The sequence below is a fragment of the Argopecten irradians genome, chromosome 9, assembly GCF_041381155.1.
Source record: "Argopecten irradians isolate NY chromosome 9, Ai_NY, whole genome shotgun sequence".
Lineage (NCBI taxonomy): Eukaryota > Metazoa > Mollusca > Bivalvia > Pectinida > Pectinidae > Argopecten > Argopecten irradians.
In genome coordinates, this window is record NC_091142.1 from 11,112,922 (window position 1) to 11,131,299 (window position 18,378).

Consider the following 18,378-nt stretch of genomic DNA (forward strand, 5'->3'; position numbering starts at 1 on the left):
GGGTAGGGCTGTTTTACCATCTTGCCGCTTGGGGCTTCCGCTGTACAATGTAAAGGGACAGTAAATCATACGATGTTGTTTAATATAACCAAACACGAAGAAGTGAATTCCCTTCTTGGAAACTAAAATAAAAATGGCATGTATACCGTTCTGTCACCCACCACCATCGCCAGTTTCAATCAAACATTAACGTAGAGAATCAAATTTTCAATTAATAGAAAGCAAACTATCCTCCACAGTAGTAAAAATACAAGGTTATTAATGCCAACCAGGTGATTTAGGAATTCAGATTTATTTGCTCATATTTACATATATTGATGAAGTCCACTATATGCCAATACATTTTCATGTCATGTTCCCCGGCCTAAACGACAACATGGTACGGGCCCAGCAATTGCTTTCAATACCCTGCGGATGATATACTGGCAGGTCCTGGGCAATTCAATCTTTTGTCGCCTGAGGCTGTAATTGCATGGGCTACCCATGCAAATAAAGCTCGGTGCCGTCCACAGGCGGTCAACAGAAACTATATTTCCGGGTCTAAAATTTAAACATTTTTTTAACATAATACGACGAGGTATTAACAAAAACTATTAAAGATAACAAACACACGGAATTTGGGGTTTGTAATTTATCACGTATTTTTTCTCTGTAATGGAAAATTATGACTTCCAGTCTGTGGATTTATTCGACTTTATTTTCAAAAATGGCCGGATATGGTTATAGCTGTAAATTTGCAATTAATAACGTCCCCCCCCCCCCCCCCCCCCCCCCCCCCCCCCCCCCCCCCCCCCCCCCCCCCCCCCCACCCCCCCCCCCCCCCCCCCCCCCCCACCCCCCCCCCCCCCCCCACACCGACCCCCCCCCCCGATGGTTGAAAAGAAAAAATATTCTTTCATAAGTGGATTATGAAGGATAGCGGATATTATTCTCTCGGGTAATCACAAAATGTTGCAAAACCACTCGGCAATCCTAGGGTTTTTACTACATATTGTGACCCTCGGGTAGAATATCCCATCCTTAATACTAACATATTGAAAGGTCTTGTAGACTGACCAGAGGCAAGCCACAACAGGCTATTGATAAAGTTTAAATTATGTGGTTAAAAGTGCACTTAAACGCTTTGGATTTCTCCGATCATGTAGTGCTGGTTGTGAAGTATAATTACTATAATGGTGAACTCGATACATTTTAGTGATCACAGGAAGACACATCCTTTCGGTATACATCTTTTGTTAAAACTGTAAAATTCCTTACCATAAATTCATACACATTAAGAAGCTATAATTGTTTCCCTTAGAACTCATATTAGGTAAACAAACTTACAATATATCCAATAACACAATATAATCAATAAAAGAAGTGAGATGTCAGTACCTATTTTAAAAAGTGATGTCCTTCGAAAGAAAATTTCCCCCTCTAGTCGACAGGCTTTGGGTAGGACGGACGCCATTCTGAATTTATAAGTTTTTACCAGGATTCAGATCCGCTATGATAACTGAAGTCGTCTCCGAGTCTACAAGCCATGACAGTTGTACTGATCGGAATGTCTCTCTGCCCACTGGAACCTCATAACTGCTCTACTAATCGGTAGAAAGGATGTTTCCACCCACGATAGTCTCACAGATTCCGAGTCCTCTTGTGTGGCATGAAGTTTTTCGAATGATCAGATAATAATCTACAAATGAAATATTATTCCGGATTAATTGACTTCCTTCCATTTTTTCAGTAGACGATGTAACGACAACTCCAATCCTTAAGTATCTATAAACGTCGATATTTTCGAGAGAGCTTAATTTCACGAATTGCATTTACAAAACTTTTCACGGTGTTGTTATTTTTTTCGCGATAGATACACTATCCTACTTTTAACAACAAAGTTTATACTCATGTATAAAAATATTAGGGGGTTATTTTTTTCGCGAATCAAGCGAACCTTCGAGTAATCAGCGAAAATTCCCCCTTCGCGTAAATTTTCACGTTTTACAATAAAACACATCTGTCTTGGATTGTCTTCAGATTTTAAAAAAAAAACGACATAGGTAGTTTGATACGATTTTTTAAACGCCCTATTAAAGGTGCTATACCAAATATGAATGGGTATTTTAAAAAAAGAAAAAACAGGAGCAGACGAATGAGTATTTTTCTTCTGTAACACAAGTTACATAGTGTACTTACTTTACACTATTACCATCATTGAAATGTTTGAGGGTTCTTGTTTTACTTCAGAATAATAAAAGTATTTGATATCGAATTAATTTGCATCCCCCTTAATGAAAGCCCATGGCACTATAAATCTATATATAAGGAATGATGGTACTAATTGCGCGCAAATAACAATTAAATATCAATTATTGTCCAAATGGTAAATATGTAAACTGTTATTCTCTATCGGCGGTGGAGCATCTTTAACAACTACGACTGTTTAAGAAAGTCGCCCATGTAAAAAGAATGTATGCAGTCTTGTTGAGTGAAAGAAAGATATAGTTTAAGCATCTAAGCATTCTTCTGGTCATTTCGATAGTTGATTGTGACAGGCAATGTTTCAAAAACCAAACCTAAATTATTTATTGTTTATACAACAAAAACAAAATTATTCTGAAAATGGATCTAATATAAACGAAAACCAGGTATAACCACAAACCTTCTCACATGAACCCTTTCAGTTTGAGGTTTACTATGTACGCCATATGCCAAAGAATAAATCTCCACAATTAAAGGCAGGTGATATCTTATTGTTGATGATCGGAAAGGGATTGACAGCTCTGTTTCCTCTGTGACCACTTCCGCCACCACTCATTCCGCCTCACAGTCCTTCAGTACCACTTCATACTTCTCCACAAATCCTGTCGATGCCGTCCACCACAGATCTACTCGTGGTTCAAAAAACATCGATGTTATACCGCGTTATTGGACCGGTGGTGAGGGCACTGTTGAAGGAATACATTCTAGTTTTAAAATGTTAAAATACACTTTGCTGCTGAGCGTACGTGGGATACTTAGGGGCAGGTCACACAGATACCAACTACTAAATTTTTATATCAAAAGGGTTATAACCAATGTAAATCGAAATCCCAGTGTATTGTTTGACAAAATATACATCAATAAAGTGAATAGTCGGGCGAAGAAACCCAGTCTTAATGTGCCCATTGGCCTTCGAAAAGTCCTTATACAATTTACATACCAAACTACGGTCAATTTCTGCATAGGTTGTTCAGTTTTGACCATTGAAATTATGGAAAAAGCCCCGTGTTTTAGCAGTTCTAAAAGTCAATTCGTCCAGCTCTTTTGAAAGCAAGACTGCGTGGAAATGTCCAACCAGACTTACAGCTCCAGCCGGAAGGACGTTTTAGAATTCCTTTCATTTATGAAAAAATAATTTTTTATCTTTCTTGCTACGTCAGCGATTTTGTATGGGAAATTTTCTATCACATTTGAACCGATACCTTCGTTTAACAAAAACGCATTATGTAAAAAACCATAGCTAAAGGTTTTGGAAACACAATGAAGTTGTGCAATAAACAATAGGACTGTCCCAATAGATGATTAAATAAACCAATGGCTAGATATAAACAGCTATACATCTGTAAATTAGTCCAATTGGCTAGATATCAAAGTTCATATTGTCATCAAGTTTTGAAATTTTTTTCACTCAGTTTGGGAGAGATATGTCGAATGGAACAGTTCAACTTCAAATGAATTTAACAATAAACATCACTTCAAAAATCGTCAACATGAAATCGTTTTAACCAAAGTTCAACATATATAATACTACGACATCGTTTCCAGCACCTCCGTTATGTATCCTGGGTTCGGGCTTGTGTTGTTGTGAAGTATGGTTACTATAATGGTGAACTCGATACATTTTAGGTGATCACAGAAGACACATCCTTTCGGTACTACATCTTTTGTTAAAACTGTAAAACTTCCTTACCATAAATTCATACACATTAAGAGCTATAATTGTTTCCCTTAGACCATATTAGGTAAACAACTTACAATATATCCAATAACACAATATAATCAATAAAAGAAGTGAGATGTCAGTACCTAATTTAAAAGTGATGTCCTTCGAAAGAAAATTCCCCTCTAGTCGACAGGCTTTGGGTAGGACGGACGCCATTCTGAATTTATAAGTTTTACCAGGATTCAGATCCGGTATGATAACTGAAGTCGTCTCCGAGTCTACAGCCATGACAGTGTAGTGATCGGAATGTCTCTCTTCCCACTGAACCTCATAACTGTCTACTAATCGGTAGAAAGGATGTTTCCACGATAGTCTCACAGATTCCGAGTCCTCTTGTGTGGCATGAAGTTTTCGAATGATCAGATAATAATCTACAAATGAAAATTATTCCGGATTAATTGACTTCCTTCCATTTTTTCAGTAGACGATGTAACGACAACTCCAATCCTTAAGTACTATAAACGTCGATATTTTCGAGAGAGCTTAATTTCACGAATTGCATTACAAAGCTTTCACGGTGTTGTTATTTTCGCGATAGATACACTATCCTACTTTTAACAACAAAGTTTATACATGTATAAAATATTAGGGGGTTATTTTCGCGATCAAGCGACCTTCGAGTAATCAGCGAAAATTCCCCCTTCGCGTAAATTTTCACGTTTACAATAACACATCTGTCTTGGATTGTCTTCAGATTTTAAAAAACGCATAGGTAGTTTGATCGATTTTTAACGCCCTATTAAAGGTGCTATACCAAATACGAATGGGTATTTTAAAAAAGAAAAAACAGGAGCAGGCGAATGAGTATTTTTCTTCAGTAACACAAGTTACATAGTGTACTTACTTTACACTATTACCATCATTGAAATGTTTGAGGTTCTTGTTTTACTTCAGAATAATAAAAGTATTTGATATCATTAATTGCATCCTTAAAGAAAGCCCATGGCACTATAATCTATATATAAAGAATGAGGTACTAATTGCGCAAATAACAATTAAATATCAATTATTGTCCAAATGGTAAATATGTAACTGTTATTCTCTATCGGCGGTGGAGCATCTTTAACAACTACGACTGTTTAAGAAAGTCGCCCATGTAAAAAGAATGTATGCAGTTTGTTGAGTGAAAGAAAGATATAGTTAAGCATCTAAGCATTCTTCTGGTCATTTCGATACTTGATTGTGACAGGCAATGTTTCAAAAACCAAACCTAAATTATTTTATTGTTTATACAACAAAAATAAAATTATTCTGAAAATGGATCTAATATAACGAAAACCAGGTATACCACAAACCTTCCACATGAACCCTTTCAGTTTGAGGTTTACTATGTACGCCATATGCCAAAGAATAAATCTCCACATTAAAGGCAGGTGATATCTTATTGTTGATGATCGGAAAAGGGATTGACAGCTCTGTTTCCTCTGTGACCACTTCCGCCACCACTTCCGCCTCACAGTCCTTCAGTACCACTTCATACTTCTCCACAAATCCTGTCGATGCCGTCCACCACAGATCTACCCGTGGTTCAAAAACATCGATGTTATACCGCGTTATTGGACCGGGTGGTGAGGGCACTGTTGAAGGAATACATTCTAGTTTTAAAATGTTAAAATACACTTTGCTGCCGAGCGTACGTGGGACACTTAGGGGCAGGTCACACAGATACCAACTACTCATTTTTTTATATCAAAAGGGTTATAACCAATGTAAATCGAAATCCCAGTGTATTGTTTGACAAAATATACATCAATAAAGTGAATAGTCGGGCGACGAAGAACCCAGTCTTAATGCGTTCATTGGCCTTCGAAAAGTCCTTATACAATTTACATACCAAACTACGGTCAATTTCTGCATAGGTTGTTCAGTTTTGACCATTGAAATTATGGAAAAGCCCCGTGTTTTAGCAGTTCTAAAAGTCAATTCGTCCAGCTCTTTTGAAAGCGAGACTGCGTGGAAATGTCAACCAGACATAGCCAGCCGGAAGGACGTTTTAGAATTCCTTTAATATGAAAAAAAAAAAAAATCTTCTCATGTAGAGCGATTTTGATGGGAAACTCTATTTTTCGATTTCAATCAGAAAATATACTGGATTAATACCATTTTACCAACTTTAGCCTTCATTTGCCCGACTATTCACTTTAAAATATTTTTTATTTCATGAAAAAGTAAGTTTTGTATTAAATGTCTATCACTATTTTCTAGGTCTGTTGTTTCTTATGTTTGTGTTTGTATGTTAAGAGGAAGGACTTTATAGTTGCGATATCTTTTGACCGATACCTTCGTTTAACATTATGTAAAACCAACTAAAATTTGGAAACACAATGATGTTGTGCAATAAACAATACTGTCAATAGATGATTAAATAAATCAATGGCTAGATAAAAAAGTATACATCTGTAAATTACAATCTAGATATCAAAGTTCATATTGTCATCAAGTGTTGAAATTTTTTTCAGTTTGGAGAGATATGTCAGAATGGAACAGTTCAACTTCAAATGAATTTAACAATAAACATCACTTCAAAATTCTTCATGAAATCAACCAAAGTTCAACATATATAATACTACGACATCGTTTCCAGCACCTCCGTATGATCCGGGGTCGGGCTGATATACCATCTTGCAGCTGGGCTGATGTAAATGTAAGGACAGTAATCATACATGTTTTAATGGAACAAACACGAAGAAGGAATTCCCTTTCTTGGAAACTAAATAAATGGGCACGTAACGTCTGTCACATCGCCAGTTTCACACATTAACGTAGAATCAATTTTCAATTAAAGAAAGCATACTTATCCACAGTAGAATTACAATGATATAATGCCACCAGGTGATTTTGGAATTCATAATAATTTGCTCAAATAAATCAAATGATGAAGTCCACAATATGCAATACAATAGCATGTTCATGTTCCCACCAAAACGCATATGGCACGGGCACAGCAATGTCTGACCGGCAAGCCAAGATCCGACTGTCGCGAGTACTAAGACTCGCCAGCCACACAGTCGAAATAAGATGAAAAGTTAAATTATGTGTAAAGTGCACTAAAACGCTTTGGATTCTCCATCATGTAGTGCTGTTGTGAAGTATGGTTACTATAATGGTGAACTCGATACATTTTAGTGATCACAGAAGACACATCCTTTCGGTACTACATCTTTTGTTAAAACTGTAAAACTACCTTACCATAAATTCATACACATTAAGAGCTATAATTGTTTCCCTTAGATCATATTAGGTAAACAACTTACAATATATCCAATAACACAATATAATCAATAAAAGAAGTGAGATGTCAGTACCTAATTTAAAAGTGATGTCCTTCGAAAGAAAATTCCCCTCTAGTCGACAGGCTTTGGGTAGGACGGACGCCATTCTGAATTTATAAGTTTTACCAGGATTCAGATCCGGTATGATAACTGAAGTCGTCTCCGAGTCTACAGCCATGACAGTGTACTGATCGGAATGTCTCTCTGCCCACTGAACCTCATAACTGTCTACTAATCGGTAGAAAGGATGTTTCCACGATAGTCTCACAGATTTCGAGTCCTCTTGTGTTGCATGAAGTTCTCGATTGATCAGATAATAATCTACAAATGAAAATTATTCCGGATTAATTGACTTCCTTCCGTTCTTTCAGTAGACGATGTAAGACAACTGCAATCCTTAAGTACTGTAAACGTGGATAATTTCGCGAGAGCTTAATTTCGCGAATTGCATTACAAAACTTTCACGGTGTTGTTATTTTCGCGATAGATACACTATCCTACTTTTAACAACAAAGTTTATACATGTATAAAATATTAGGGGGTTATTTTCGCGATCAAGCGACCTTCGAGTAATCAGCGAAAATTCCCCCTTCGCGTAAATTTTCACGTTTACAATAACACATCTGTCTTGGATTGTCTTCAGATTTTAAAAAAACGCATATGTAGTTTGATCGATTTTTAACGCCCTATTAAAGGTGCTATACCAAATACGAATGGGTATTTTAAAAAAGAAAAAAAAAACAGGAGCAGGCGAATGAGTATTTTTCTTCAGTAACACAAGTTACATAGTGTACTTACTTTACACTATTACCATCATTGAAATGTTTGAGGTTCTTGTTTTACTTCAGAATAATAAAAGTATTTGATATCATTAATTGCATCCTTAATGAAAGCCCATGGCACTATAATCTATATATAAGGAATGAGGTACTAATTGCGCAAATAACAATTAAATATCAATTATTGTCCAAATGGTAAATATGTAACTGTTATTCTCTATCGGCGGTGGAGCATCTTTAACAACTACGACTGTTTAAGAAAGTCGCCCATGTAAAAAGAATGTATGCAGTTTGTTGAGTGAAAGAAAGATATAGTTAAGCATCTAAGCATTCTTCTGGTCATTTCGATAGTTGATTTTGACAGGCAATGTTTCAAAAACCAAACCTAAATTATTTTATTGTTTATAAAACAAAAATAAAATTATTCTGAAAATGGATCTAATATAACGAAAACCAGGTATACCACAAACCTTCCACATGAACCCTTTCAGTTTGAGGTTTACTATGTACGTCATATGCCAAAGAATAAATCTCCACATTAAAGGCAGGTGATATCTTATTGTTGATGATCGGAAAAGGGATTGACAGCTCTGTTTCCTCTGTGACCACTTCCGCCACCACTTCCGCCTCACAGTCCTTCAGTACCACTTTCATACTTCTCCACAAATCCTGTCGATGCCGTCCACCACAGATCTACTCGTGGTTCAAAAACATCGATGTTATACCGCGTTATTGGACCGGGTGGTGAGGGCACTGTTGAAGGAATACATTCTAGTTTTAAAATGTTAAAATACACTTTGCTGCCGAGCGTACGTGGGACACTTAGGGGCAGGTCATACAGATACCAACTACTAAATTTTTATATCAAAAGGGTTATAACCAATGTAAATCGAAATCCCAGTGTATTGTTTACAAAATATACATCAATAAAGTGAATAGTCGGGCGAAGAAACCCAGTCTTAATGTGTTCATTGGCCTTCGAAAAGTCCTTATACAATTTACATACCAAACTACGGTCAATTTCTGCATAGGTTGTTCAGTTTTGACCATTGAAATTATGGAAAAGCCCCGTGTTTTAGCAGTTCTAAAAGTCAATTCGTCCAGCTCTTTTGAAAGCGAGACTGCGTGGAAATGTCAACCAGACATAGCCAGCCGGAAGGACGTTTTAGAATTCCTTTAATATGAAAAAAAAAATTCTTCTCATGTAGAGCGATTTTGATGGGAAATTCTATTTTTCGATTTCATCAGAAAATATACTGGATTAATACCATTTTACCAACTTTAGCCTTCATTTGCCCGACTATTCACTTTAAAATATTTTTATTTCATCAAAAAAATAAGTTTTGTATTAAATGTCTATCACTATTTTCTAGGTCTGTTGTTTCTTATGTTTGTGTTTGTATGTTAAGAGGAAGGATTTTATAGTTGCGATATCTTTTGATCTTTCGATACCTTCGTTTAACATTAAGCAAAACCAACTAAAATTTGGAAACCCAATGATGTTGTGCAATAAACAATACTGTCAATAGATGATTAGATAAATCAATGGCTTGATAAAAAAAGTATACATCTGTAAATTACAATCTAGATATCAAAGTTCATATTGTCATCAAGTGTTGAAATTTTTTTCAGTTTGGAGAGATATGTCAGAATGGAACAGTTCAACTTCAAATGAATTTAACAATAAACATCACTTCAAAAGTCTTCATGAAAATCAACCAAAGTTCAACATATATAATACTACGACATCGTTTCCAGCACCTCCGTATGATCCGGGGTCGGGCTGATATACCATCTTGCAGCTGGGCTGATGTAAATGTAAGGACAGTAATCATACATGTTTTAATGGAACAAACACGAAGAAGGAATTCCCTTTCTTGGAAACTAAATAAATGGGCACGTAACGTCTGTCACATCGCCAGTTTCACACATTAACGTAGAATCAATTTTCAATTAAAGAAAGCATACTTATCCACAGTAGAATTACAATGATATAATGCCACTAGGTGATTTTGGAATTCATAATAATTTGCTCGAATAAATCAAATGATGAAGTCCACAATATGCAATACAATAGCATGTTCATGTTCCCACCAAAACGCACATGGCACGGGCACAGCAATGTCTGACCGGCAAGCCAAGATCCGACTGTCGCGAGTACTAAGACTCGCCAGCCACACAGTCGAAATAAGATGAAAAGTTAAATTATGTGTAAAGTGCACTAAAACGCTTTGGATTCTCCATCATGTAGTGCTGTTGTGAAGTATGGTTACTATAATGGTGAACTCGATACATTTTAGTGATCACAGAAGACACATCCTTTCGGTACTACATCTTTTGTTAAAACTGTAAAACTTCCTTACCATAAATTCATACACATTAAGAGCTATAATTGTTTCCCTTAGACCATATTAGGTAAACAACTTACAATATATCCAATAACACAATATAATCAATAAAAGAAGTGAGATGTCAGTACCTAATTTAAAAGTGATGTCCTTCGAAAGAAAATTCCCCTCTAGTCGACAGGCTTTGGGTAGGACGGACGCCATTCTGAATTTATAAGTTTTACCAGGATTCAGATCCGGTATGATAACTGAAGTCGTCTCCGAGTCTACAGCCATGACAGTGTACTGATCGGAATGTCTCTCTGCCCACTGAACCTCATAACTGTCTACTAATCGGTAGAAAGGATGTTTCCACGATAGTCTCACAGATTTCGAGTCCTCTTGTGTTGCATGAAGTTCTCGATTGATCAGATAATAATCTACAAATGAAAATTATTCCGGATTAATTGACTTCCTTCCGTTCTTTCAGTAGACGATGTAAGACAACTGCAATCCTTAAGTACTGTAAACGTGGATAATTTCGCGAGAGCTTAATTTCGCGAATTGCATTACAAAACTTTCACGGTGTTGTTATTTTCGCGATAGATACACTATCCTACTTTTAACAACAAAGTTTATACATGTATAAAATATTAGGGGGTTATTTTCGCGATCAAGCGACCTTCGAGTAATCAGCGAAAATTCCCCCTTCGCGTAAATTTTCACGTTTACAATAACACATCTGTCTTGGATTGTCTTCAGATTTAAAAAAAAACGCATATGTAGTTTGATCGATTTTTAACGCCCTATTAAAGGTGCTATACCAAATACGAATGGGTATTTTAAAAAAGAAAAAAAAAACAGGAGCAGGCGAATGAGTATTTTTCTTCAGTAACACAAGTTACATAGTGTACTTACTTTACACTATTACCATCATTGAAATGTTTGAGGTTCTTGTTTTACTTCAGAATAATAAAAGTATTTGATATCATTAATTGCATCCTTAATGAAAGCCCATGGCACTATAATCTATATATAAGGAATGAGGTACTAATTGCGCAAATAACAATTAAATATCAATTATTGTCCAAATGGTAAATATGTAACTGTTATTCTCTATCGGCGGTGGAGCATCTTTAACAACTACGACTGTTTAAGAAAGTCGCCCATGTAAAAAGAATGTATGCAGTTTGTTGAGTGAAAGAAAGATATAGTTAAGCATCTAAGCATTCTTCTGGTCATTTCGATAGTTGATTTTGACAGGCAATGTTTCAAAAACCAAACCTAAATTATTTTATTGTTTATAAAACAAAAATAAAATTATTCTGAAAATGGATCTAATATAACGAAAACCAGGTATACCACAAACCTTCCACATGAACCCTTTCAGTTTGAGGTTTACTATGTACGTCATATGCCAAAGAATAAATCTCCACATTAAAGGCAGGTGATATCTTATTGTTGATGATCGGAAAAGGGATTGACAGCTCTGTTTCCTCTGTGACCACTTCCGCCACCACTTCCGCCTCACAGTCCTTCAGTACCACTTCATACTTCTCCACAAATCCTGTCGATGCCGTCCACCACAGATCTACTCGTGGTTCAAAAACATCGATGTTATACCGCGTTATTGGACCGGGTGGTGAGGGCACTGTTGAAGGAATACATTCTAGTTTTAAAATGTTAAAATACACTTTGCTGCCGAGCGTACGTGGGACACTTAGGGGCAGGTCACACAGATACCAACTACTAAATTTTTATATCAAAAGGGTTATAACCAATGTAAATCGAAATCCCAGTGTATTGTTTGACAAAATATACATCAATAAAGTGAATAGTCGGGCGAAGAAACCCAGTCTTAATGTGTTCATTGGCCTTCGAAAAGTCCTTATACAATTTACATACCAAACTACGGTCAATTTCTGCATAGGTTGTTCAGTTTTGACCATTGAAATTATGGAAAAGCCCCGTGTTTTAGCAGTTCTAAAAGTCAATTCGTCCAGCTCTTTTGAAAGCGAGACTGCGTGGAAATGTCAACCAGACATAGCCAGCCGGAAGGACGTTTTAGAATTCCTTTAATATGAAAAAAAAAATTCTTCTCATGTAGAGCGATTTTGATGGGAAATTCTATTTTTCGATTTCATCAGAAAATATACTGGATTAATACCATTTTACCAACTTTAGCCTTCATTTGCCCGACTATTCACTTTAAAATATTTTTATTTCATGAAAAAGTAAGTTTTGTATTAAATGTCTATCACTATTTTCTAGGTCTGTTGTTTCTTATGTTTGTGTTTGTATGTTAAGAGGAAGGACTTTATAGTTGCGATATCTTTTGACCGATACCTTCGTTTAACATTATGTAAAACCAACTAAAATTTGGAAACACAATGATGTTGTGCAATAAACAATACTGTCAATAGATGATTAAATAAATCAATGGCTAGATAAAAAAGTATACATCTGTAAATTACAATCTAGATATCAAAGTTCATATTGTCATCAAGTGTTGAAATTTTTTTCAGTTTGGAGAGATATGTCAGAATGGAACAGTTCAACTTCAAATGAATTTAACAATAAACATCACTTCAAAATTCTTCATGAAATCAACCAAAGTTCAACATATATAATACTACGACATCGTTTCCAGCACCTCCGTATGATCCGGGGTCGGGCTGATATACCATCTTGCAGCTGGGCTGATGTAAATGTAAGGACAGTAATCATACATGTTTTAATGGAACAAACACGAAGAAGGAATTCCCTTTCTTGGAAACTAAATAAATGGGCACGTAACGTCTGTCACATCGCCAGTTTCACACATTAACGTAGAATCAATTTTCAATTAAAGAAAGCATACTTATCCACAGTAGAATTACAATGATATAATGCCACCAGGTGATTTTGGAATTCATAATAATTTGCTCAAATAAATCAAATGATGAAGTCCACAATATGCAATACAATAGCATGTTCATGTTCCCACCAAAACGCATATGGCACGGGCACAGCAATGTCTGACCGGCAAGCCAAGATCCGACTGTCGCGAGTACTAAGACTCGCCAGCCACACAGTCGAAATAAGATGAAAAGTTAAATTATGTGTAAAGTGCACTAAAACGCTTTGGATTCTCCATCATGTAGTGCTGTTGTGAAGTATGGTTACTATAATGGTGAACTCGATACATTTTAGTGATCACAGAAGACACATCCTTTCGGTACTACATCTTTTGTTAAAACTGTAAAACTACCTTACCATAAATTCATACACATTAAGAGCTATAATTGTTTCCCTTAGATCATATTAGGTAAACAACTTACAATATATCCAATAACACAATATAATCAATAAAAGAAGTGAGATGTCAGTACCTAATTTAAAAGTGATGTCCTTCGAAAGAAAATTCCCCTCTAGTCGACAGGCTTTGGGTAGGACGGACGCCATTCTGAATTTATAAGTTTTACCAGGATTCAGATCCGGTATGATAACTGAAGTCGTCTCCGAGTCTACAGCCATGACAGTGTACTGATCGGAATGTCTCTCTGCCCACTGAACCTCATAACTGTCTACTAATCGGTAGAAAGGATGTTTCCACGATAGTCTCACAGATTTCGAGTCCTCTTGTGTTGCATGAAGTTCTCGATTGATCAGATAATAATCTACAAATGAAAATTATTCCGGATTAATTGACTTCCTTCCGTTCTTTCAGTAGACGATGTAAGACAACTGCAATCCTTAAGTACTGTAAACGTGGATAATTTCGCGAGAGCTTAATTTCGCGAATTGCATTACAAAACTTTCACGGTGTTGTTATTTTCGCGATAGATACACTATCCTACTTTTAACAACAAAGTTTATACATGTATAAAATATTAGGGGGTTATTTTCGCGATCAAGCGACCTTCGAGTAATCAGCGAAAATTCCCCCTTCGCGTAAATTTTCACGTTTACAATAACACATCTGTCTTGGATTGTCTTCAGATTTAAAAAAAAACGCATATGTAGTTTGATCGATTTTTAACGCCCTATTAAAGGTGCTATACCAAATACGAATGGGTATTTTAAAAAAGAAAAAAAACAAAACAGGAGCAGGCGAATGAGTATTTTTCTTCAGTAACACAAGTTACATAGTGTACTTACTTTACACTATTACCATCATTGAAATGTTTGAGGTTCTTGTTTTACTTCAGAATAATAAAAGTATTTGATATCATTAATTGCATCCTTAATGAAAGCCCATGGCACTATAATCTATATATAAGGAATGAGGTACTAATTGCGCAAATAACAATTAAATATCAATTATTGTCCAAATGGTAAATATGTAACTGTTATTCTCTATCGGCGGTGGAGCATCTTTAACAACTACGACTGTTTAAGAAAGTCGCCCATGTAAAAAGAATGTATGCAGTTTGTTGAGTGAAAGAAAGATATAGTTAAGCATCTAAGCATTCTTCTGGTCATTTCGATAGTTGATTTTGACAGGCAATGTTTCAAAAACCAAGCCTAAATTATTTTATTGTTTATAAAACAAAAATAAAATTATTCTGAAAATGGATCTAATATAACGAAAACCAGGTATACCACAAACCTTCCACATGAACCCTTTCAGTTTGAGGTTTACTATGTACGTCATATGCCAAAGAATAAATCTCCACATTAAAGGCAGGTGATATCTTATTGTTGATGATCGGAAAAGGGATTGACAGCTCTGTTTCCTCTGTGACCACTTCCGCCACCACTTCCGCCTCACAGTCCTTCAGTACCACTTCATACTTCTCCACAAATCCTGTCGATGCCGTCCACCACAGATCTACTCGTGGTTCAAAAACATCGATGTTATACCGCGTTATTGGACCGGGTGGTGAGGGCACTGTTGAAGGAATACATTCTAGTTTTAAAATGTTAAAATACACTTTGCTGCCGAGCGTACGTGGGACACTTAGGGGCAGGTCATACAGATACCAACTACTAAATTTTTATATCAAAAGGGTTATAACCAATGTAAATCGAAATCCCAGTGTATTGTTCAGGTTGACCATTGAAATTATGGAAAAGCCCCGTATTTTAGCAGTTCTAAAAGTCAATTCGTCCAGCTCTTTTGAAAGCGAGACTGCGTGGAAATGTCAACCAGACATAGCCAGCCGGAAGGACGTTTTAGAATTCCTTTAATATGAAAAAAAAAATTCTTCTCATGTAGAGCGATTTTGATGGGAAATTCTATTTTTCGATTTCATCAGAAAATATACTGGATTAATACCATTTTACCAACTTTAGCCTTCATTTGCCCGACTATTCACTTTAAAATATTTTTATTTCATGAAAAAGTAAGTTTTGTATTAAATGTCTATCACTATTTTCTAGGTCTGTTGTTTCTTATGTTTGTGTTTGTATGTTAAGAGGAAGGACTTTATAGTTGCGATATCTTTTGACCGATACCTTCGTTTAACATTAAGTAAAACCAACTAAAATTTGGAAACACAATGATGTTGTGCAATAAACAATACTGTCAATAGATGATTAAATAAATCAATGGCTAGATAAAAAAGTATACATCTGTAAATTACAATCTAGATATCAAAGTTCATATTGTCATCAAGTGTTGAAATTTTTTTCAGTTTGGAGAGATATGTCAGAATGGAACAGTTCAACTTCAAATGAATTTAACAATAAACATCACTTCAAAAGTCTTCATGAAAATCAACCAAAGTTCAACATATATAATACTACGACATCGTTTCCAGCACCTCCGTATGATCCGGGGTCGGGCTGATATACCATCTTGCAGCTGGGCTGATGTAAATGTAAGGACAGTAATCATACATGTTTTAATGGAACAAACACGAAGAAGGAATTCCCTTTCTTGGAAACTAAATAAATGGGCACGTAACGTCTGTCACATCGCCAGTTTCACACATTAACGTAGAATCAATTTTCAATTAAAGAAAGCATACTTATCCACAGTAGAATTACAATGATATAATGCCACCAGATGATTTTGGAATTCATAATAATTTGCTCAAATAAATCAAATGATGAAGTCCACAATATGCTTTTTACGTCGTTTTCTCCGAAAAAATATGACGTTACGCTCGCAAACACATTACGTCACAATTATTACCTACACGCAAGGGCAGATAACTCTGTAATATGGAATAAGAATAACCAGGTAGGTAACATGCTGATAATACCAACAATGTGCGTTCTTCTATTCATCACATGCAATACCAGTGACAGGTAATTGTAAAGCATGCATATTCAACCTTACTAATGCATTCATCACATGTGAACCAGGGAAAGGTCAGATATTGAGCCCTTTAGTAACGAATTATTCATTTCTAGACCTATAGAAACTAAAACGGATTTAATGTGATATTTAGAGTTTTCTGGCATATCGGAAAAAGACATGAGAAAAATACCCAAGAAATAGCGAAGCAAACATCAGTTTTGCTTCTTCTGAAAGAAAAACGTCACAATGATATCATTATTACAAACCAGGTGCTAACACATGACATATCCGCAGTTTAGTGGGCCATAGCAGAAAAATGTATCAGATATGTAATGTATATAATATATGTTTCGGGCCATGGTAGGATTTTTGGATATCTTAAAAATCAAGATTTATGTCCATCCTGTTGGTAAACATGTTGGGGTTTATAAATCCCAACCAAGAGTTTCCTGAATAGCGGATTATGTTCATTAATTTGGATTTACAGGAATACTCTAACCATTCTTTATACTGTAGCTGATACTAGGAGCTTATATAATTCAAGAGTAAATGTGGAATAGTGTTTGAAAACCAACTGGCCTTATATTAGCCGCTCTATGTACTAACGACATAGAATTTAAGCTAATGTAGACTTTAACAGTGTTTCGGATTGGTTTCAAACTCTTTAGGACATTTTGGAGTTTTTAGAAAATTTTGTTAGAACATTCTCTACTGGAATCATTAAGGATTTTCGAAAACTTTAGGATATTTTGAAAGAGTGCTGGCAAAAGGGCCTAAAAACCCTAATCTGAATCACTGCTTTAAAGAAACTGCACATTCAGCACCCCCCACCTCCCAAAAAAAGGAATGTTAATTTACAAGAAAAAATGCATGATGCAAAAGAAAGTATATTTATAAAATAACTTTAGACTTTTTAGTAATAAGGCTAACTTCTATGTACCTCTACATCACGCCAGCCTGTAGATTTTATAGGAGTTGCTTCCCTTCACGCACAAGAAGTCATTGACATAAATTTGACCTATTTTAACCAACTTACTTGGATTTGTGATGAGATCCTCGTGATTATAACAGTATATAGAAGCCAACGAAATGAGAGCAACCGAGTGGCAAGTGAACAGCGATATCATGCATTTGAGGATAACCGATGCTTCTTCTGGACCGAGAATAACGTCTTTCAGAGATCTACACTTCGCTTTTGTCATGTACTGACGGAAATCACATATTGGATCTTGTCCATATATCGCATATTCCCTTAATTTATCCATTCCTTCTCTCACAGAAGACCAAACTCCATCCCGAATATTCATTCTGTCATTGTGGACCATGGATGTCTTTCGTTTATGCGACTTGATCGTCTGGACTGTGATGTGTTTTAATGGTATAGGCCTGCTAAATAGTCCATTTGCCGAAACGCGTTATTATGCATCCGCCATATTGTTTACGTTACTATGTCACGTGACAGTCGGACATTCTTCATGGCGCTTTGATAACTTTGATAATGACTGCACGCTTTAATTTAATGAGAGTTCCGCAGTTGCGAGATTATCTACGGGATAGAGCAATATCTGTTACGGGGTACAGTAAGGTCCAATTAATTAGATTAGCTGAAATAGCCGAAGAAATCGGCCTTCCAACAGACGTAGACTTACAGCAATGTCCTACTGTTACAGATAAGGTTACGGCTCTGGGTCTCGGGTTTACAGATCCCTTTAGTGTGTCAGGGTTTTCTGAAGATTTCTCTAGTATACCTTGCTTATCTATTTACGACATCTTCAATTTCCTCATTCACAGAAGATCATATTAC

The 18,378-nt window shown here is 36.0% G+C and overlaps 1 protein-coding gene across 6 annotated transcripts in view; it reads right to left on the reverse strand.

Annotated features, from left to right (window-relative positions):
* LOC138331437 (tenascin-X-like) overlaps positions 1–18,378 on the reverse strand; it is an 86,652-nt gene that overhangs the window by 44,122 nt on the left and 24,152 nt on the right. Inside the window, exons 1-4 of one of the 6 annotated variants that reach the window (XM_069279065.1) lie at positions 8,489–8,687; positions 7,273–7,560; positions 5,263–5,544; positions 4,051–4,338 (exon numbers count right to left, since the gene is read on the reverse strand). The exons of 2 other annotated variants lie outside the window; for them this stretch is intronic. In XM_069279065.1, coding sequence (XP_069135166.1) covers positions 4,051–4,338; positions 5,263–5,544; positions 7,273–7,560; positions 8,489–8,672 — 1,042 coding nt within the window. In that variant the 5' untranslated portion in view covers positions 8,673–8,687. Of the gene's footprint in view, positions 1–4,050; positions 4,339–5,262; positions 5,545–7,272; positions 7,561–8,488; positions 8,746–17,610; positions 18,288–18,378 lie in introns of those variants that run through there. 3 more of the 6 variants (XM_069279066.1, XM_069279069.1, XM_069279068.1) reach the window with 3 other exon arrangements.